The 23706-nt window shown below is 39.5% G+C and overlaps 1 protein-coding gene across 4 annotated transcripts in view; it reads left to right on the forward strand.

Moving 5' to 3' along the window:
• Positions 1-22905, forward strand: part of cpne7 (copine VII) — a 36262-nt gene extending 13357 nt beyond the window's left edge. For all 4 annotated transcript variants that reach the window (XM_026168318.1, XM_026168310.1, XM_026168299.1 and 1 more), the window contains 11 exons: positions 3629-3712; positions 3808-3897; positions 4119-4217; positions 4425-4511; positions 4855-4914; positions 5525-5658; positions 12792-12846; positions 15705-15756; positions 16111-16244; positions 17099-17335; positions 18385-22905. In XM_026168318.1, coding sequence (XP_026024103.1) covers positions 3629-3712; positions 3808-3897; positions 4119-4217; positions 4425-4511; positions 4855-4914; positions 5525-5658; positions 12792-12846; positions 15705-15756; positions 16111-16244; positions 17099-17335; positions 18385-18537 — 1185 coding nt within the window. In that variant the 3' untranslated portion in view covers positions 18538-22905. The remainder of the gene's footprint in view (positions 1-3628; positions 3713-3807; positions 3898-4118; positions 4218-4424; positions 4512-4854; positions 4915-5524; positions 5659-12791; positions 12847-15704; positions 15757-16110; positions 16245-17098; positions 17336-18384) is intronic.
• Positions 22906-23706: the final 801 nt, after the last annotated feature.

The raw sequence follows: 23706 nt of genomic DNA on the forward strand, positions 1-23706 counted from the left end.
CAATTTAATTTTGGTTCCAAAAATAACCCATTGTATGTTAGCGAGGAGACACCTTTTGAAAGAACTGAACATCATTTATTAAGATACAGAAGTCAATTAATAACCTATTTGGTGATTAGACTCTGAGGAAACATCATAGAAAGTAGTCCCAGCAGTGATAGGACAGGACCCAGTGGAGTCTGGATGCTGATGGTGGTGAAGACAAAGATGAAGACAGACATGCTTGGATGCAGTGACCAGTGTGAGGTGGAGATGGAGAGATGGCGGATTGGGATGTAAAACTCATTTTACACTGTGGGCCACGTAAAGCCCACTTTATCATTTACTTTGGTGTAGATAAGGGGAGATCTTTATCAGCAGAGAAGCTGCAAAACTTTTAAGAATACAGTTAAAAATCCCAACAATACATCTTGCTTCACATTTTCCAGTGGGCCTGATTAGAGTCTTTATGGGGCCGATTCTGGCCCTGGGGCCCTATGTTTGACAACCCTTGACTACACTCATGATGTTGACAGGATGGGAAAGGGGAGCACTCAGGAAAGCAGACAAAAGATCACAGATTTTTCTTGTTGAAGTTACATATAAGCTTAATTTTTTAGGATTGTGGGCATAACTTGGTTTGGATATAAGAGACAAGCTGGTTGTAAGAAATTTTCTATCATTTTCAAAACATGCCTCTGAACAGTGCTGGCATCTCTAAAAAAAAATTGCATTTCTTCAGTGTCCTCTGCTCAGATGGGAGGAGATAATGTTGCAGATATTTGTGTTAAAGCTGGGGTAGGCAGGCTGTCGTTGGCATGAGTGGAAACCAAAAATCCATAGCAAGTTTTCAGCATATTGTAATTCAAGTCAGAGACAGAACGAGAATGGAGACTTTGGTCGGTGCCAGCTGTCTTCAGAGCAGATCAGGATAGTGTTGTTGTGGTGCAATAGGTTCAAGGCTTTCACCCGAGAGATGTTTTTTTTAAGTGATACTCATTGGGGATGCTCAATGTAGAGCTGCAGGAGAGGTGTTGTCTATTTTGAAATTGTGGTGTTTTTTATTAGATAGAAAAAAAGAAAAGAAGTTACGACTGGAAACCTTCTTTATATTAATAAGACAATTTTCCCATTCATGAAACTGTAGATACCCCAATCAGCACAATGTATACATTTAACCATTTTCTTCGCAACTGTAAAGATTGCAAAGCAAATATTGGAAAGAAAACCCCTTCCTGCTATTAGCAGGAAGAGACCAGGCTCAGGGATGGGCAGCTATGTACAGCTACCAGCTGGGATGACAGGAGAAAAACAGTGAACACAGAAAGGCAAGAGCAAAAACTGTGGCAGAAGCAAACTTGTAATATTTATATTTACATGTGGAGTCATGTCCCTAACCACATGTAATCCAACATATTGTAGGTTATGCAGGCACTACAAACAGATTCTGGGCATCCTCCAAAAGAACCTCATGAATGCCCTGATTTTTAAACTTCCATAAACTTATCACAGCTTATCAGTGTGGAGCACTTGAATAAATTGCACTGTTGAGACTCAATAAGAAAACCAACAATCAGTATGGGTCAAGATGCTGTAACAAAGGTTTTTATTTCAAGCTGGGTAACTACAGCTCGTATAATCAAGCCTATAAAAAAAACAAAACGTCAGAAGTTAAGGAGTCTCGCTATGTTGGTGTGACAATCAGCAAACTGATACGCTGGGAGTGTACTTGGACTGAATGACCCACACTCCACTCAAAGTAAACCCACAACTTCCAGCATAAAATACCTAAAGTAATACCAGTACCACCATAAACATAAAATATTAACAGAAAACAATAACCTCCCACAGTAGGAGCCACAGCACTAAATACAAATAGAAGCTGTTTATTAGCACTGCGCTAGAGTTTACCGAGAACGAGAAATAAAATGATTAAAAGTGAACACTTTGGGCAACCTTCACTGCACCTTGAGACTACCACTGGTCCAGGATCGTGATGAAAGTTCAAAAAAACGAAACTACTTATATACTAATTATTATTACATTCACGCCCCAGCACCCCAGGTTACACATACATCCCTACGGTAAAATAATCCCAGCTGAAACAAGCTAATAAAGGTAAAACAGCAGGAATAAAACTAACCCACCTAATGAGCCTCTCAAAGGGTCAGGTGCTCTCACCTTGGGCCCCTGAATTGTGCCTGGGTCTTAGTGCCCTCCTGCTACAAGTGACAGGATGTCTTCTTAAGTAGTTTTTTAACAAAATAAATTAGCTGTGACAGGCAGCTTGCATATAGCAAATTATCTAACAAGGACAACAGATGATGACTGAAGCATGACTCTTTCTAATGAGCTGCTCATCAGTTGCATCCCCTCAACCTGCTGTAAATACTGAATGTCAGCCCGTTCACGTTGCTGAGCAGAAGGATTAATTAGGAGGCATGATAGATGGTGGTAACTGCTAATGATAAACATTACAGTTATTGTGAACCTGAAATTGAATTTTGACATGTTTGCCTCATGAGTCCATGCTACTGATGCCACTGGCTAGTGGTTGTCATGGCAACAAAGTAAGGATCTTACAGCTCTTTTTTTTTTTTTTTTTGCTCCTATCCCTCAGGAGATGTATCTGGCTAATGTAGCGGGAAATGCATCTTTAACCGTCTCATTCGCTGTACACAAAACTCCCCCTCACCCACTCAGCCGACACAGGCACACAGAACGACACAGACACGCAGACGCACACACAGTAATTATTTGTTTTCCTCCCAGAAGAATCAATTGACCTCAATAATCAGTGTTGCCTCTGCTCTCAGACGCCTGAACTTGAGACTCAGGGGATGATTCAAGGCTACCACAAATAACTATAAAAGATGCAAAATGTTCCACGTGTTTTCAGTTAATTGGGGCATTTACTAACACTGAAAATGGACACAAACACTAGTGAGTTGATCTGAATTCATCGTGTTCATTACAGCCGATCGCCGGGGCTGTTTAAAATGCACTTTGCGCAAGTTGCAACACGCAAAGGAAAGCGCAAATACTTTGCTAATGAACTTCAGCCGTAGCATGTACAAGCTATTTGCTGAAGGAAAATGTCAATACTTGAGTGAAAAATCTATGGCATGACTTAGAAGCTTATAAAAGATCAACCCTTTCCTCAATGATGTCTTATTCAAAAATTCCACCACGCTGCGTCTTCCTGTCCTTTAATCATGCAGACAGTTACCTGACAATTATTCCTCCTGCAATCAGCAAACGATGAATTAGTGTCTGCAGACATTTGTACAAATCACCTGGACAAATACTAAAAGCATACTGAGATATCACAAGCACCCAAGCCCGGGTGGAAATCGTCACAGCTTCATTGTAAACGCTAGCAAACGCTTGAAGAGACTGCAAATTGAATTAAACCAAATCCTTTCTGTTAAATGTGATATTTCATATCTTTTGATCTAACAGACATTGACCTCTGCGAGAGTCCATGAATGAATAAAGCTAAAAAAGAAAACCAGAGAAATACTAGTTTTATAGACTTTTCCTTTTCTGATTTACAGCAAGTAAAGGAAGAAAAATCTTTCCTGAAACTGGTTGTTTCTCACCTCCAGATCTAGTGGGTTAGTCAGTTTTGTCTTCTCTGTTTCTGCAGGATCTCTTCAGCAAGTCGGACCCATTTTTGGAAATCTATCGAATCAATGACGATGAAACCGAGCAACTTGTTTACAGAACTGAGGTAACCTTACCACATTCCCACCCCGGTTTCATCGACAGCTTTTAATGTGTTTCTAACACTTTACTTCTGTTGTTATTGTACTTGTTCTCTAACAGGTGATTAAAAACAACCTGAATCCAGTGTGGGAGCCCTTCAAAGTGTCACTCATATCCCTGTGCAGCTGCGATGAAGACCGGAAGCTCAAGGTAGGGAACGTTTTAGAACTGTGACTGCAAAAACCACAGTCAGTGAGTCAGAAACTGCATGACCAGCGTGATTCAGCTGGGGTCAGCAAACAGGGCAGAACACTGAAAATACATCACTTTGATTTGTATATGGATTTTCTATGAGTATACCTGGGATATATGAATGAGTTGTTGTATGTCAAAAGTAGTAAACAATGTCTGTATGTGTGTGTGCGCCACAGTGCCTAGTGTGGGATCATGACTCCAGGGGGAAGCATGACTTCATTGGCGAATTCTACGCCAGTTTCAGGGAAATGCAGAAAATTTCCAGTGGAAATAAGGTCAGTGAATGGAGAGGTGGAGCAGAGCGGAGGGGAGGGGAGAGACAGCTGTGTAACAATTTTATCCTTTCCCAGTGTGCCTCTGATTTTTCTCTGCTGAAATCCAGCACACATGGAAGGAAAAAACAATGTCAGGCTGCTTTGATATGTTCAAAATGCCACAAGTTGTTGCTTTTGTTCTTTGTCTTTCACTTGCTTTTGTTCAAGGTGTCGTGGGACTGTATGAATCCTAAGTACAAACAGAAGAAGAGAAACTATAAAAATTCAGGAGTTGTCATTCTCACTGACCTCAAGGTAGGAAACTCCTGCAGAAACATGCTTCAGAAGAAGCAACACCCTAGAGAGAATCAGTCAGTGTTTCATTGTCTCAGTTTACAAAGCGGTATAGACACTGCTGCTGTTTCTGTTATTGTTTTATAAAGGGAAACAAGCGGTATAGACACTGCTGCTGTTTCTGTTATTGTTTTATAAAGGGAAGACTTTCCAGAGCATTTTTAATCTCCACTACATTTTCAGCATACAGCACAACATTTTTTTCTTACCTTTATAGCGAACAGATTTGGTGTGCTTTAATGACCTGGTGACATCATAACTTCTGCGGTTTTGCCTGAAAGATTTGTGTTTTTCTGCCTCGCAGCTTCACAGAGTCTACTCCTTCTTAGACTACATCATGGGAGGATGCCAAATTCACTTTACGGTAAATTAAACCGACTGTCTTTAATGACGCTTCGCTGTCACTGAATGCTGTTAACTGCAGCCTAGTTTCATGACTTACATATTGTGCTCGGCACACCGATCATGTTGCTACTCGATGAAGACTTTGGTATGTTTCCTTCTTTCCTGACCTTTTTGTTTGTGCACACATAGCTTTCTTGGAGGCAGTTTCATGAAATAAATTCAAATGTTCTGTAACTCTTGCCCTTTGGTTTGCCCTCTGTAGTGCACATTCTCGCTTTCTGGCTGGATCAGAGAAGCAATGCATGTTAATCATGAGGACTGCTGTGGTAGATGCAGTCCTCCCTTGTTGAAATAGCTAGCTGCTTGGATCTACTGTGTATGGGAGGTGATGCTGCTTCAGTCTATGTGGGCGTAAAAAAAAGAAGCAAGTTCTTACCTCTGATCATGTAATTTATACTGCCATTAGGTTTATTTCAGGCTCCCTCACTCATAATGGCTCGGAATATAATAAGCATTCAAGCAACCAAGTAAAAGTCTTTGCAGGAAGTCAAGTGCCAAAAGAAAAGCTTAACTGATTCTGATGAACTGTTCATGTTGCACACTTTGCAATTTCTTTCTCTTCCCACCAGGTTGCCATTGACTTCACAGCCTCCAATGGAGACCCCAGGAACAGCTGCTCCTTGCACTACATCAACCCTTACCAGCCCAACGAGTACCTAAAGGCTCTGATAGCTGTGGGGGAGATCTGTCAAGACTATGACAGGTTTGTCAATCTTTTGTTTCTCAGAAAAGGCTTTTTGTGGCCTACAGGGACTGTCACTGTCTCCTGTTGTGAAGCAGAGCTGCAGAGTGCTCCTCACATGCCATTTCAGTGGAATCTCTGCCAGTGAAAGGAGCCACTCCATCTGATCCACAGCATTAGGACTGTAATGGAAACAGTGCAGTGTTGAAACAGAAGGGCAGAGAACCCTGCAGGTCATTATAGCTTTGCTCGCCAGTTTTTTGTGACACTATGGGAACCGAGCTATTGACCACCGGCTCCTTTCCCTCGCATTTATTCCTTCATTGAAATGAATTTGGCACTTTTAATTTTCTCTAACAGACGGGTTGCAGTTTTAAGAAAAAAGTCAGCGGTAACTTGCAGCTTAAACACCGTCGTTCACGATAGTAAATACATTTTAATCTTCTTATAGATGAGAAAACTGTTTGTACCTGGAAAAACTAGAGCAAGTAAATTTTTGCCTCTGCTGGCATTATTTATGCATGAGGCTAATCTGGGGCTTGAAGATGGGTCTTGGTGGCAGCAGTCAAGGACACTTATGCAGTTTTGTGGATGTACTCCTTTATGGTCATTTTACATCAGGCAATTTCAAAGTAAACATTAGTTTTCTTCCCTCTGCCTGTGTGCGAGATAGGTGACATTCTGACCTTTTTCACCCTGTCAGCCACCGGCATTTAAATCTTGCAGACATCAGATTTTGATGGACAGAGAGTAATTATCAAATATGGGGATTTCTTTCGAATCCATTCAGGCGTCGTAGATTGAAAAATAAATAAAATGAAGTGAGACTAAAGTGTTTGGGTTAGAGTTGAACCCGGGCCATTGGATTTAGCCTGAGCACCCTGTAAACTAAACTGGCACCCAGTTTAGGCACACTTGTTCTGGCAATGCGAATATCTAATTAGCCAATCACATGGTAGCACCTCATTCAAGTATATAGATGTGGTCAAGACAAGCTGCTGAAATTCTAACCAAACATTAAAATGGGGAAGTGGGAAGTGAGGAAGTGACTCTAAACCTGGCATGTTTGTTGCTGTTGAGTATTTAAGAAAATACTGATTTATTGGAATTTGAATGGTCCAAAATATCCAGTCAAGGGCAGTTCTCTGGGTGAAAATGCTTTATTGATGAATAGCCAGAGTGCTTCCAGCTGATAGGAATGCAACAGGAACCCTTCAAACAGGACACCAGGTACCACTCGTGTCTCAAAGAACAGGAAACTGAGGCTACAATTTGCACAAAATTGGATAATAGAAGACTGGAGAAATGTTGCCTGGTCTGACGAGTCTCTATTTTTAATGCAACATTCAGATGGCAGAGTCAGAATTTGATGTAAACAACATGAAAGCATGGACCCATCCTGCCTTGTGCCAACATTTCAAGCTCCTGGTGGGGGTGTAATGGTTTGGGGGATATTTTCTCAGCACACTTTGGGCCTCTTAGTCCCAACTGAGCACCACCCGAGTACTATAGCTGACCATGTCCATCTCTTTATGACCACAGTGTACCCATCTTCTGAGGATAAAACACAATGTCACAAAGCTCAGATTAGCTCAGACTGGTTTCTGGAACATGGCAGCAAGTTCACATTTTAAGATGTTATGGAACAGGAGATTGTCATCATGGATGTGCAGCCAAGAAAACTTTTATCAAAAAAACGAAAAACTAAAGACATCTCCGTGTGTACCTTCTGTTATTTCATTATTTTCTATACAGTGCTATGTTGTTCCTGCCATGTTGATCAAATCATAATCATTCTTATGTAACTTTCATTTCCTGCCGCGTAGCTGCTAAATATTTTTAGTCTTGCGTGTCACAGGTAGTAGCCTAACTCTACCTGCGAGTATGTGGCGCTTCTTGCTGTCGTGCTGTTTTACATGTCTGTCATAGTTTCTTTGCTCTCATAGGAAGCTGCATGTGGCTGCTTCTCCTGTGGATAGCTGACTGATACAGTTTCTTCTCAGCATCTGTTGCAGCGATTGGTCCTCCTTCTTAGCTCGCACAGGCTCATTACCCTGATACAGACGAACACATGCTGAGATAGGGGCTGACACCAGGATAGCAGGCACTTCAAAAAGAAGTGGGAGGCATTATGGCTGGAGAAATAACAGCATGGTGTAGAATCTGATGTAAAGACAGAGGTGGTGCAGCATGAAGCCTGTTTTCCTCTGAGGATTCCTCTTACTGTAAATACTGGCTGATGTACTGTAGTTATAATGTTTGACTTCAGTCACATGTATTTTTAATGATTGGCCAACAGAGCACAAATATTACAGTATCGATGTGTAAAAAAATATCTTTAGGATACTTGCAGGTATTTGCTAATTAATGAAAAATAATTTGTGATATTATCTGTTTTGGAGAAAGACCCTCTCATCTGTCAAAAGTAAGCCAGATGAGGATTAACACCCCAACTCCTGATTTATGCAGATCCTCCTATTGAATATCAGGAGCACTGTCTGGCTAATTATAGCATGCAAGCGATAGCGCCGGAGACACTGAAATCCTGCCTGTGAATTTTCAGTTCATCTTTGTGGCTTTATTGCATCCATGTTTACACTGATGCACACCAGCATCATACATGGAAACATGTCTCTGGGCCAACAGCGGCTGCAAGTGTAGGCAGCCCTTCCCTTGGAATTGTTATTGAGGTGTAAAATGTGGGCAAGCAAACCTTTTAGCCTTTAGTGAATATAGGTGATGTGGGATTTTAGAGTCCGTGCAGAGGAGTGCATTACAGAGCTGGAGTGACTAGCTTTTGTCTGTGTGGGTAGAGGCTCGTTTACCTTGCTGAGAGGGCTATTACACCGGGCACATCGCCCTGTGGCTCCTCACGTGTGCTGATGAAGAGGAGAAAACTGTGACCTCCGTGGACTTTGGGCAAAATTCATATGATGAAAATGACTTGTGGCCAGTCTCCTCTGTTCTCTCGTCTGGGCCGATCCTATGTCATATCATATTTAATAAGTTTCATGAAATGTATTTGCTGTGTTATCACAACAGTCCCGGGGCCAGGATAATCAGTTTTCTATGTAAACAATAACAGGAACAAAATACACGCCAAAGCAAAATTGGCTCAGCTTGAATAACTGCTTCCACATTAAAATATTTTCATTAAAGCTCTTTCTTTACACTGGCAAAGCTGGTAAAAACCAATACAAAACCCAAAACATTTTTTCTTTCCTATTATCTTGCATTGATACAGAATGCCTCGATGTGTTTGAAAGGTCAAAATCGTGGGAGTAAAGCCTGTATTCAGTTGGAAAGGAAGGCTGTTTTTTTTTCCTCGATGAAAATGGATTTAACTTCAGTTGAAAACATTTAATTGTTGAAGGGGATATTAGAGCTGCTTTCATACTGTGGTATCACTTGCCCAATCTATTGAACAGGAAGTCTATAAATGTCAGTGGAGCACTGTTACTGGAGTATTTTAGCGCATTAGCTGGAACACGTATTCAAAAATAAGAATACATTAATGTTACACGGGCACCTGTTTGCCTTGTGAGCCATAATCAGTGATGCCTTGAAACTACAAGCTGATAATTTATTATAGTCCCAGATTATGGCAAAGTCCTTAGATTGTAACAACAACAATAATGAGTACCTTGGAGATGCATAATACCCATTAACTATTTTATGTATATCATGCGTGGAACTGCCAGTTATCACACACCGCGTATTTCCTGTTGCCACTAGGCAGCGCCATAAGTGCAGCGTAATATAGGCACATAGATGTCTCCAGAGTCCCATCAAACGTCAAGTTTGGAAGAGACTGGACAATGTACAACTGAGTTTCTGGTGTTTCCTGTGGCGAATACATTTGGCGAGTCACAACCAGTGTTGGTCAAGTTACTTGAAAAAAGTAATCAGTAACTAATTACTGATTACTTCCCCCCAAAAGTAATCCCATTACTTTACTGATTACTTATTTTCAAAAGTAATTAATTACTTAGTTACTTAGTTACTTTTTAAAAACACGATTTACAACCTGAATAGGTAATAAAGCAATAGATCTTTCAGCCCAATTCTGCTTTTTCTGCATAATCCATCATACAAAATGTAATCAAATGGAAAAGTCTCTTTTTTTTAAAAACTTGTTTTATCAGTTTTAATCTTTTAACTTTATGCATCAAGTAAAAATTTTATTATATGCAACATTCTCTGACTGGAAGAAATTTGTTTAACATTTAAACCTATTTTCTGCACATTCCAGCACATAAAATAAAATATTTTTTGTGTTTACACTCACTCTTTCAAATAGATGCAAGTGAAACACAGCAGAAAATAAATAAAGTCAAAGACTAGCGGTCCTTTTGCTCTATTTTCACCTGTAAAGCAGGAGTGGGGTAGGCGGAGGTTTGCCCTGGTGCAGGTGTGCAGCGGTCAGTGAAAGAATCTACGCGTTTCTCGGTGAATTTCCCATTACATCGTAGCACACGCACGTACTTTACTCGTTACTTTAAAAAGTAATCAGATTACAGTAACGTGTTACAAGTAACGCGCTACTGCCCATCTCTGGTCACAACAGACATGATCTTTTACGAAAATTCAAAAGCTTTGCAATTTAATGTTACTAAGGTCTTTAGATTGGACTCACCAAAGATCATGTCTGAAAATATCTTTAGCAGGAGTTTTTTAATGTAAAAGGCCTGAAAATGGCAAAATAAATAAATAAATAAATTGCACTGAAATTACACTTTAAATCCAAAATGGCTGAGTTCCTGTTGGATTTTGGTTATGGTTCCAAGAGATCTCAGGACACTGCACGAGGCTGCCAAATTTCAGACAGATAGATGAAATGCAGTGCAGGGGATGATTTTTTGAAATGTTGTAGGTGGTGCTGTGGAGCCGTTTTACCATATTCAGTGATCAGAGCCCCCCCCCCCCCCCAAAAAAAAACAAGAAAGCTGTCATTAGGCTTGAGAAGTGGGGCAAATTTCTTGACTTTTCAAGCTTGCCAAGCACTTCAACAACAATTTCCTCTTTCATGCAGAATAGGCATGGCACCATGGCATGCATCACCACATTGGTTTTAAGGTGAATGCAATCAGCCTGAGAGGAATAGTACAATCAAAATTTCATGGCAAATTATTGGAATTCACCAACATGCCCTTCAACAACAATCAAAAGCGCCACACTTTAATATAGGCAACATCTGAAGTTTAAACTGGCCAAAGAGGAAGTTGTTTGGACAAAGTCAAAAGTTCAAAAAAGTATAAGGCCTGGTGGACTTCCTGTTGGGTTTCCATGAGTGGACCCCACTCGTGTGTAACAAACTTCATTCAAGTAGCTCGAACTATGTCTTGGTAGTACTTCATTAAAGATGTGTTAGGTGGCGCTATAGAGCAAAACTATTTTGAAACCATAAAATATGTAACTTTTCACCAGACTTTACACATGTGCTAATTTTGAGTACTTTTAGGCTTCATTACTTCATAAATAATAACAAATGGCGCAAATACAATGGGGCCTTCCCACTGTTACTGCTCAGGCCCTTATAACCAGTCATTTCTGTGGTAGTAAAATAACAATCCTGGTACAGCTATTACTAATTGCAGTACAACTAAAACTTGTCAAGCCGAAGTTAGTTCTTTCAATAGTTATCAGGCAGTTAAGAGTTATTGCTCCCTCTGAAAGTGTGAAAATCATCTCTGTGCCAGTGTTTATGTAAGTCCACAAACACCAGAGTTAATCGAACACTTCTGATAGCTCTGAAAAGCTGCCTCAAAGCCACATTAGCCACTATAAGTGGATAAACAGCTCTCCAATCAACACTTGTCCATGCACCAAATAACACAACTTCCTAACACTGTGCAGTTTGCTGGCCACCCTCTGAGGCACCCACACCATGTCCTGAATAAATGAATAAAAGACATGATCTCAAAATGTTTGTTCAACCCCAAACCAAGAGCTGAAGATGTTGTTTGCGATTGCACGGAGCTGGGTTGGCTTGTCAGTGATGAAGGCATGAAATCGATAAATGTCCTGATAACAGAACAAAGCTGTCTGTAGGCAAAGAGTCCCTGATGTGACTGAAAACAAGTCGTGACAGCTCCAGTGCTTACTCTAAATGCCCAGAAATTCCCAAAATATTACTGTAAATACTTTTTGTTTGCCGGAATACATTAGATTACTTTACAGGCATTACTGTATGTATTTGTATACTGCATATACAGTAGTTTTTTTTTCAATAAAGCTAATGAACAGGATGCTCTAATGGGGTGTAACAGAAAGTGAGTGACCAAAACAATATCCTTCAGTTTCCATAATGCAACCCAAATGTGTCTTTTGCTCCTATCCCGCCTGGTTAAACCCATGGCTTTCAAAACAGATCAAATCAAAAGAGCAAAAATGGAAACAGGACAACGAGAACAAAGCTGAGCTGTAAGATATGTCATGAAGATATAAAAATCATGTCTTGTATTGTAGGTAGTGTGCATTTGTTGTGCATTTCATGTTTGAATGTCTGAGTGAATGCTAGAGGAAGATATTCCACACAGGTACTGTGTAACTGTGAGTAACTTTCCAGCATTGCTGTGCAGTGGAGTTACAGGCACTGAATCCCATTAGTGTGCTGCAAACACTTGCTGTCTACAGCTGAGAAGGTGTGGGGTTCAGGGTCAGGTTCAAGTTTACTTTAAAGCTGAACAGGACGTTGCTTTTTCATTTCATAAAGGATATCCATACTTAGAATTCAGACACGCAAATAAAATTGTAGTGGGCAAATATAATACACTTTATCTGGAGTGTACTATCTTGTTATTCATACAAACTGTGCACCCTGGCCTCTGACTGGAGGCAGCGAATCCAGCTTAACAGACTTTTGAAGTAATATCTTCCCATCTAAATGGTACAGTGAAAAATGAAGAGGCTAAAAATCGTTAGAAGCTCTGTGAACAGGTGCAAATGCTGTCTGCACTGACTGTGGGACAGATTTCAAATTGTAATTCAAGCTTTTAACACGTTCTAAAATGCAAACAAGCATGAGGTATGCCCTCAGAAATACAAACAGATGGATAAGCCATCAATATTTTCCAGATTGCAATCAAAAGGCAACCACAGATTAAAATGCAGTTGCTTTAATTTGTAACTGATTAATTTGCTTATCGTTTCAGTGACAAGCGATTTTCAGCTTTGGGGTTCGGCGCCAGAATCCCTCCGAATTATGAGGTGAGTATTTTTTGTGTGCATCTCTGTTCTCCCTTTTTACTCCTCTGTTCTAAACACTGTGCTTCTTCCAGTGATAATGATGTGTGCTGTATAGAAGTGTGCTCTTACCGAAACCAGGTATTTTCCACTAATCTGGGATTTGACGTTACGTGAGCCAATTTTCATGACCTGTTCCAGGACACAATTTGTCATTCAAAATTTCACATTTAAAACTAATTACCGAGGGTATTTTTATTCATAAGCCCCTCGTCTTAAAATATCCACTTGTCTCGAGAAAATATCACGTTACAATGACACAGAAGCCCCAGAGTGTTGATGCTCAATTTACATAAGAATTCATGAGTGTGAGAGCATTTGTTTAAGCAAATTAGACTTTGGGAACCGAAAGCCCTCGGTGATTCTGAATAGAGCCCCTGGGAGATGTCTGTCATGTGAACAGTGAGCACACACACACACACACACACACACGGACACACACGGACGAAACAAGATCCTCACATAGTCTATCAGACCAGAAGGGCCTGTGTTTAATGTAAGATTGTAATGTGCTATTCTTCAGTAGGAAACACTCATAATTATCATTTCAATCATGCTCAGCTTTGCAGCTCAATAATGCAAACTATTAATTTCTGAATTTGCCATAGCAGTGATTTCCTCACAGGAGCCAATTTTATTTAAACCGTGTCCTGTTGATCTATTGTCGCTGGTGGCGCAGGTGATTCTAAATTAAGCTATTCGATAAATCATAAAGTGCATCTGTGGACTCATAGGTTAGGGACTGTACTAGGTGCCAGAAGTGCGAGGGCTCTTCTGACCGCGGTACCATTTATTATGCATTATGCATAAGTATTAAAGATGTTAATTTAATGCTAAAGATTTATCACATACAGTATGAGCTGTGGGAATTAATGAATAAAAAAAGAATAAATAATTTTTTCTAACACAGCACAAATAATACAAAACAAGTAACAAGTAGTTGAGTTGTATTATTTCTACACATTTCATTGCAAAATCTTTGACCTTTTTCATTTTACTATGAAGCCTTTCTTGGCTGTAACTGCTGATACTCGTGATTAAATGTGTGTTATTTAAATCTTAAATACAGAAGAAAAAAAACTTCCAAAGGTTTAGTCAATAATGAAATTAGGATTGTTTTTGCACGTACGTCTCCTTGGTTTGCCTTTCAAACAACCACGATCTTCATTTGCATCTGGTCTTGGGCCAGTTGTTTTCTTCCAAGTGACCTCTTATGTGCTTCCCAGGTGGCCGGAAAGTATCCTTGATTTTTAGCTTGATTGTGACTGCCATTAGAGCCACCTGCTGAATGCAAACTGCTCAGGAGTGAGTGTGGCACATATTCATGCAAATAATCTCCTGACCACAGAGGCACATTCACAACAACTAGTGCAGTATTTTATACGATCAAAGGAACAAAAACAATGTTACGAACACTACAGTTTCTTTAAGATTGTAATATTAATGTCTGACTGTCATACAACAGTTGGAATAGCTCAAATGAAACTAATAATATTACCAGTGCCTAAAAATGCTCTGTTCCATCTAAGTGTCTCTGAAAGCTATATGTGAACCAGAGGCACAATCAGAAGCACACAAATGGACCATTTAAAAGGGAGACGGCTGTTAATAGCATTATTAGACATTATAATGTCATTAATGTTACACTTGGGTGTTGTACTGCTGCGTCATGTGAGAAAGTCTGTTGTTAAACACTCTACACTGTGACTCACTTCAGGCTGTAAATCACGTTATAGACGTGATTTACAAAAGTGACGTTAAAAAAAAGTAGCCAGCTGGAGAAGAGTCAGTTGTCACTGATCTGGCTGACAGTTGGTGCCTGTGGGAAAAAAAAAACAGTTTCTTGTGAGAGGATGGATTGAGAGGGGGATTTTATTTTTGCCAATTAAACAGCTTTGAGATAAACAAAATGTATCTGACATTTGGATTGCAGGGAAAAAAACATTTAAAAGAAGAGTGGGTGCAAAGCCTGTTTAAAAAAAAACAGATATTAAGCACGTAATACATGCTTTATGCTCATTACTGTATAGTATGACGAATAATTGGTTCGGGATATGTATACAAATAGCATAGATAGACTGCACCATTATGGGACATACGCAAGCCTCGTTAAAAAAACAATACGTGTCAAATTTCGGCAATATTTGATGAACATTTTAATCACAACTCTTGATGTTGTTGTCTGTTTACCACCTGATCTGATCTAGTTTGCCTTTGACTAATCTTAGGAAATGCAGTATTTCCCCTTGATTAGTTAAAAAAAAAAACCAAAACCTAATCCTCTTGTTGGACAACCACGCGATGTGAGTCACTATTATATTTACCCTGTGTCTTATTATCCTGCTGTCTTGTGTTTACCTTATATGACTTTTCCATGTGTTTCCTGTTTTACTGTGTGCATTATGTTTTGTTTCACTTCCTGTGTCATTAGTTAGATTTAGTTCAGCCATGTACTCACCTGTTTCTTATCATCATCATTGTCGTCCCGGGTATTTAACTGCTTAGTTTCAATCAGTTCGTTATCTTGTAATTTTCTAAGCCAAATGTGTGTTTCCCAGTCCAGTCCAGTCCAGTCAGCCAGTTGGTCCATTTGAAAAACTGTAATTTTTACTGGAATAACATGAGCACACAGAAAACTTGTCTTCAGTTTTGGTCAACTGCTCTTTTTGATTCTATTTAGATCAAACGTTTGTATTCACCTAACATTTTTTAACAGAATTGCAGTAAAAAACAAAACATGGAAGTAAAAAAAGGTTCGATTTCTTCACCAAATCCTAAATTGGAAGCCTTTCACACTTTCTCCTCTCGTTCCCCACTCACAGGTGTCCCATGACTTTGCCATTAATTTCAACCCAGAGGATGATGAATGTGAAGGTAGGTTGAAGGGCTTTGTTTACCTCCACTGACAGTAGTAGAAACAGCATCTACACCACCGGTAAAATAACACAAACTAATTAGGTGCAACCATTTCTGTCTCTCTGTAATTTTGTACTTACTTAAAAGTTAGTGTTTTAATGTGATAATATTCATGGATTTCATAACTGATTGGTTGAAACCTAAAGTGTCCGTCTTCAAATTGTGAAAAACAACAACAAAAATAATTCAGGCCAAGTTTGTTAGTATTCAGCAAATGAGTCATCTGACTGTACACTTCAGCCTGGACTTGTTAACTGACAGGTGTAGGTACCTGTGATGATGTTTTCTTCAATCCGCTCTTGCTTTGATCAGAGATCCAAGGAGTGGTTGAGGCATACCAGAACTGCCTTCCTAAGATCCAGTTGTACGGCCCTACCAACGTTGCTCCGATCATTAACAGGCTAGCCAAGGTGGCGGCAGGTGACGGCAACATTAAAGATGCTTCTGTGAGTGCACATTTTTACTCTTTTTTTCTTTTTCCTCAGAAATATTTGGTTCTTTATTTTATACGGCCTTTTTGTTTTTCCCGGGGTTTCTTTTTGCCTCCCAGTGAAATTCCTCAAGACAACATTGCTAATAGTAGTAATTTCCTTTGGTCCAAAAGAAGTAGGAGCCCATTATAAAACAAGTAGTACTTTTTAAATCATACAGAGCTGTATTGACAATATTTCATTCAACATATTTTGATATCATTTCCTTTTTTGTACAGCAGTTAAAGTGTGTCTAATAGAGTTACTTGCTGCTCATGTTTCCTAATGCTGAGAGTAAAGACTCAGGATTTTGATCCACCGCCTGCACAGACATTGTGTTCTGAACTATTACACATACTGTGATTGCACTGACCTTCATTATAATTTATTCCTAAATGTCAGTCTGCTTTTTGAACAGTAACAGCAAACAAACTTCGACTCATTGGACCAATCCGAAGTGTTTACAGTACATTGTTCCATGTTAATATCCTGGGTCCATGCTGCTCAAGTAATTACACACTTGAAATTAATTTTGCGCACACGGACACACATGTGGTGTCTCTGCTTGTGATCTAGTTGTTCTTTATCTTATGCTCTTTTTTTTTTTTTTATTTGTTTTGGACTCTGTTGTTTTCTATGTAACATTTTTGACTAACTGACACAAACACATAATCTTTTCTACTCAGCAGAGGCTGTAAAATGATCCAGAACAGCATGAAAGGCCTCCTTCAGATGACAGCGCACACTGAGCTTAGAACCACATGTTGCGGTTGAAATGGGTTAACGTTAGCATGGATTAATTCACAGTGAAAGGTTTTATCTTCTTCCAGCGATACCACATCCTGCTCATCCTCACGGATGGTGTAGTGACTGACATGGCAGACACACGTGAAGCCATTGTACGAGCCTCCTACCAGCCTCTCTCCATAATCATTGTTGGTGTGGGCAATGCCGACTTCACAGACATGCAAATTTTGGATGGAGACGATGGAGTCCTACGCTCACCGAAGGGCGAGCCGGTCCTCAGAGACATTGTGCAGTTTGTGCCCTTCAGAGACTTCAAAACGGTCAGTCCTTCTCTCCATCTGTCTGCTTTTGTTGACTTGTTCAGGATTCCTTTCAATCCTGCTCTGTGTGACTGCTTAGCATGGGATGCTCTCAAAAATAATAATTATTATAATTTTATTAAGCCCTTGTCATTTAAAAGAATAAACAGGCAGCTTTTGCTGGTTTTTCAACTGCTACAGATGGCCATCATGGACTGGAGGAAATCCAGAAATGTGCACACACGAGAACGGTTTCTTAATGTTGTTACATCCAATTAGTAATTTTTCCGATGTATAATTGCACCGTCTGTTATAGATCCTTGTTCATGTCTCCCTATTTTCTGAAAATATGCACAGAATACACGGAATAACGAGTTAATGCATAAACTAAATAAAATCTTTTCCTGACTCTGCATTCATCTGATAGTACACATCAGCCAATTCAGCCACAACCATCAAAACGCCATATCAGTGAACACATTTCAAAGTAATGTTGTTCATTGCTTTGCTGGAATTACAGAGATTCGGACAGTCAATGCAAGAAGACCTAAAGCTGTTCTGGCCACTTCTGATGAATCAGATTCATTTTTATTTACTTACTGCATATTAGGTTAGTGTTTCAGTCTGAAACTATCAGTTCATGCAAGTCACTTAAGTTGAAAATGAATTATAAGATATGTTGCCACATTTATGTTCCTGTAATGTATATGTATAACTTTATGCTACTGTGCAACTGTAGATTGCCCCTTAATAGTAAGAAAAACACGAATAAATCAGTGGCAATACAGTAAAACAAACACTGCAGGACTTATTATTTTGGTTGATGTAACTCCTGGGAGTGAGACAGAACAGACTTTGTACAGAGTAATGCACACAGCAGGTGCCATCTAATAGAGGTCTTACTCTGACGTACTTTTAAAAATTTGTCTGAAACAAAGAACATCATTATTGCCACCAGAGGCTCTAGATGTAGATGAGAAACCTTATAACCTTTATGTTCCTTATCACAGATTAAAACAATATTTAACAATTGTCTTAACAACTCCAGCTGTTCTCTAACTTTGTTGCAGGCATCACCTGCCGCCCTGGCCAAATGTGTTCTGGCAGAGGTGCCCAGCCAAGTAGTAGAGTACTTCAGCCACAAGGCCATCTCTCCTATGAGTCCTATGAGGGACTTACCGACTCCCATCCTCAGCCCAGTTGCCACCACTCCAACAGAATAACTGCACACCCTGTTCCCGCGACCAAGCTTTGACCACAGCATCAGTCTGGCAAACTGAGAAGGATGCTTGTCTCACTTTGGACATAAACTGGAGAAAAAAACCTTCTAAATGTGTTGTCGCTCGTGTATTTCATTTTTCAAAACAAGCAAAGTGTTTACACAAGGACGGTACTACAGAGATTGTGGGTTATATTTCTGCGCTCAGTGCGGATTGAGCACTCGTCTCTGACTGTGCAAATCGACCATCCAGCTGTTTCAGCATCAGGAGTCCTGGAGGATTTTTTCCCCCCATGATTTTTATGCATGCAGACAAATCCCTTAGTGACGATCTACTGATCGCGGCAGGCTTAATATTCTTTGTTGCCCATGAAGTTCAGCTTTTTCCCCTTATACATACAGTGTGTTCAGATATTGTTTTGGAGAGGTACTATACCAGATGATTTCATCGCAATTTGATTGTTTTAACTTAAGTATGGACGTGTGGATGGTTTAAAATAGTTAATAACAAATAAACAATTTGCCCTGCAAATCAAAATCTGTCTGCAGAATTGGCCAAACAACCCATGACCTGACATTGGAATAAATGAAAACGGTTGCTAAGGCTTAAAAGCTTTTTTTTTTCTTCCAAAAGGCAGCAACCATAATCAACAAATCAAGAGCAGCCCTCATTGCAAATGCAAGAACTGGCACTACTACTTCTTGGCAAACAAAAACAATTAGTGCCATGTGTGATTGACAGTTGGACTGTACAGGTTGCCAAATGTATGTATCCTGTGTAAAATAAGCGTCTAAATAACAGCTCTGAACCATTTTCCAAGAAAACCTGATGAAAAAACAGCAGCAATGGAAATATCTTTGTTGAGCGCTCTCATGCCAGACTTGTTCATCTTGAACTTCTGTGAAACTGCAAGCGACATAATAACTTCAGCAATCTGCAATATTTGCTACAGCTTCAGCTCTTGGTGTGCTTTTTCAGTTGTAACAGGGAGCCGAAAAGACAGAGCAAGACAGGAACGGAAGATGTGTTTGGGTGGTTGTGTAGTAGCGAAAGGTTGTAAGGCGCTGCCTTTTCTGCGGGTATCCGTGAGCAAAGCTCGAGTAACATACTCTCAAAGAGCTAATCGATGACTGCGCCCTATTTTTGGTCTCTTGTCTAGTGGCTACGATGTAAGCTGTGAAAGTCATGCTTTTTGTCGGGTGAATCCTTTCCCTCTGAATTGTCCATCTTTGTTTGTTGTCATCTCTAAACCATGCAGGTTGTACTTTCTGCAGTGACTTCTTTTTATAGATATATTTCCGTTCCTTTTTTGTGCTGCCTTTTATATGAAATATAATTCTACTTGATGTTTGATGATAGATTTAATGGGTGAGAAAGACAAGAAATGAAAGCACAAGTGAACCATTAGCGCTGTTATGCACAACTTAATATATCCATTACATTTACATCACATAGATCAAAATCTAAAACAATAGTATGACTGGTCACCAAATTTCCATTTTCTTCAGCGTTTCATAATAATAAAAAAGAAAAACGTCGATCCATGATAAACTGTTCTTTATTTCACTTCCATCTAACTCTTGCCTGAAGGTTTCCCGTTTACTGGATGGAGACCTTTGATTTTGCTGTTCTATTGAGCTTCACAATGTTCAGTATATAAAATACGTAACCTTCATTTTTATTTATCCTGCCTGAGCTTTGTCAGATTGTCTTCATATTGTTCAGAGTGTAGCCCGTAACCCGTGTCAGTCAGAAAAAGCTGTCATGTTTTACCCTTATTACTAATGCTACAGTGCTTAAAGCACAGTCTCTAAACTGAAACGCTTTGCAGCAGAAAAACAAGTTGCTGTTTTTTAAAAATATATATATATATTATTATTGTTCTGTGAATACCTGTGTGGATATTGCAATCTAAAGAAGAAAAGAGAGACTGTGTGTTTAAGCTACCGGCAATTATTTTTCAACGAGTGTGCAAAAAGTCAACAGCACCAGATAGTCCTTCAAAAGGCGTCCTCTTGGCATTTAATTAATTTTCAAGTGTACAAATAACCTTGACAACAAAAACTTTTGCCTAATCAAGTAACTATTTCCAAGAATGCAGATTTCACCTCAGCATTACATTTTTACTGATCAACACTCATTCAAAAGATTTTTACGTTTTGAATGAAATCTCTCCCTGGACTAAAGAAATCCTATATTTTTCTTAGTATTGTGTTCTCCTTTGGTATTCAGTTGCATATGCAAGGTTTGCTTTAATGACAGTGTTAATAATTACAAGTTTAAGCCCCACAGAAAGTGTTAAATTCCTCATTAATCATCTGATGACCATTGCTTAAAAACGTGATCATACAGTAGTGAGTTTCAGTAAAAATAAATAACATGAGCGCTCCACGACTGTCAAGCTGGATAATGTGCAAATTATACTCTAACACGGTTTGGCTCTTCTTTATTTGACCCTGTACTTCGTATATTTATCTACAATGGTGCATTTGCACTGTGAATGATTCTGAATGGTGACAAATGCACTTGGAAAGAAACCACTCTGTCACTGCCAATAAATGTACAGGAAGCAAATTAAGTCTTTACAGCTACTCCATCATGCACATATCCACTCCAAACTACAAATACTAGTCAGACTTTGATTTGTCCTCTAGAGTTTAACCACCCTTCCCCAGACACAGATTATTGACTTCCCATGAAAGCACCTAAACACAGCTACCTCTGCTGTCAGCTGCTTTTTGAACTTTGATGATCAGCTATTGAGGATTCTTCTGTCACTGTGGATCACAGGATGAGACCTATTGATTCAGCAGGCCTTGATTCAGAGCCGTACTCGGTTACTCGAATGTAAATAATCCCGGAGGGAATTGCGTCTCACAGCTGAAGCGTAGAGCCATGTTACCAGTTTACAGCGGGGTAGGAATAAATGCAAAAATGAGGAAATTCTCGGCTGGAATAATCAGCATCTGAAGATTTTGGCTGGTTATTCAGAAGTTTTGACTTTCCTGCATGATGAATAATTGTTTTGCTGTTCATGCATCTTAATACAGTCCTTATTATTCTCCTGTGAACGATTTACAGCACAGAAAATGTTGCCATTCTTGGATAATTACTGTAACAAAAAGCATTTTTTAAGAGATTTTGTCAATGAAGCAAGCTTTGTACTTTATCATAATCCTTTAGCTGCCACTTATTCTAATGAAATATGGCAGGAAGTGCAGATATCAACTAGTATTTCTGTTCCTTGAGGGCAAACCAGCTCCCTTATTAATAACTAGAAGACATCCATGTTCATTCTGTGATTTGTGCCTTAACGTGGCAATACGCTTTTTGTCCCCTGTAACTTACAGTATCTCACTCTACGCGACTCTGCCTCAGGTTATGAGCTGCTCCGGCTCAAATGGTTCATTCCCTTATACCTTTAACATTTGCATGGGATGGGATTTTAAAAATGATCAGTAATTAACCACAGAATTCAGGCTAAACGTTATCCCTTATAAGCAACTTTAGTTTGCTTTTATCATCAACAATGCTTCATGGCTTATCTAAATTACAAGGGGTGTTTGATGGTTGTACAGCAGTGATGGATGGGTCTTCTATGCTTCACCAGATTTTCCGCAAACAAATCTTCGAAATCTTTACTCAAATCAATTAAAGATCCTATTCTGTTTCCATTTCCTTTTAACTACAATGATTCAAATATGGAATGCTGAAATAATAATTGTGCGCTTGTTTGCAAGAACTGCCCTGAACCCAGGCATCATCAAGGCTCAACAAACTTAATTCGATTTTTTTTTTAAAATAAAATAAACGGCATTCTTATTCTAATGAGAATTTATCTACTGCACCATAATGGTGCAATCAAGAGTTAACTAAAGCAGTAAGACCGCAGTGCATGTACCCATCTTGCTCTGCAGATTGGAAAAAAAAAAAGCTGTGAGGAATTCACTGAGCTACTTATTCTCCCTTATCTATTCTTGCACTATTGTCAGACAAAATTAACAAGTCATAGGTTTTACACCTCCTCGTTGTATCGGAAATTTCCCATGCACTCTCTCTCTTTCTCTCTATCTTTCCCCTGCTCAGCAGAGTAGGGTTTAGAGTCCATAACTGTAATATGAACCTGGTGTAACTGCCGGCCCCGTGGCCAACAAGGATCCCATGCATCATTAGTAAATATTTGATTTCTTTAAAGGGAAAAAAGGGATTTATTGCATGCATACTTTTATTGTTACGCTGTGCTGTACAGTCATTCCTTTGGATTTTATGATATGCTAATATGCAAGCCTGCATTTGCACAAACCTCTGTTCCTGTAGTTTATGCTCTTTGTCTTGCAGTTAGGTAAATAAATCTCATCATTTAAGTGAAAATGTCTCTGGGGTTTATTGTAATTAAATAAACGATTAATTACTGAATGATTCAAATCTCGAATCAGCATTAATCTGTTTCTTTTGTCATCTAGCTTCTTCTGATCCTACTCATATATTCCAGTGATCATCTCACAAAACATTTCCTCGCCTCACGCTGCCACACAAGCAGGATGAAAAGAAAAAGCGATACTGATGTGCTTGGTAAAAAGTAGGTTAGGCTATCAGCTACACATTTGCTTTGTGTGGTTTGCCGATGCTGTGAGTACCTTGCATGGAAAGAGGGACTAAGCCTACTCTTTAATTCCATCAGACAGCTCCTTTCATTTAACGGCTATTGTTGAGAGCACTGAATAACGGTTGTTTCCATGGTGACACCTACTTGTGGGGAGACGTAGACCTTCATTTTTGTCAGATTCAGGGACAAAGATGCAGGATGTGGCGAGGACTCTGGCAGGAGGTCATCTGCACATGTTTTATGAACGAAGGAGGGGTTTGATTGTGATGAAAACTGTTTTTATCAAGGCCACTAAATGTCCAGGATGGCTTTGAGCCTCAGGTGGGCTCTGAGTCCAGTATAGACGGCTTTTCCTTCTCTCACTGTCGGGCTCTCTTCTGCAGCCCTTTTTGTGCCTGGTTGACTGATTTATGGCCACAATTAAAGAACACTCACCATCGCTTAACATTCACTGGCAATAAAATCAACAACAGGCTTGCACCCTGGGACAAGGTGCTGTTGTTTAGTGAAAGCAGCTCATTGCCTCCATGTTATCACATTACTTTTAATGCCTTTAAACTCAGCTG

Source organism: Astatotilapia calliptera, chromosome 1, assembly GCF_900246225.1.
Source record: "Astatotilapia calliptera chromosome 1, fAstCal1.2, whole genome shotgun sequence".
NCBI classification, from domain to species: Eukaryota; Metazoa; Chordata; class Actinopteri; order Cichliformes; family Cichlidae; genus Astatotilapia; species Astatotilapia calliptera.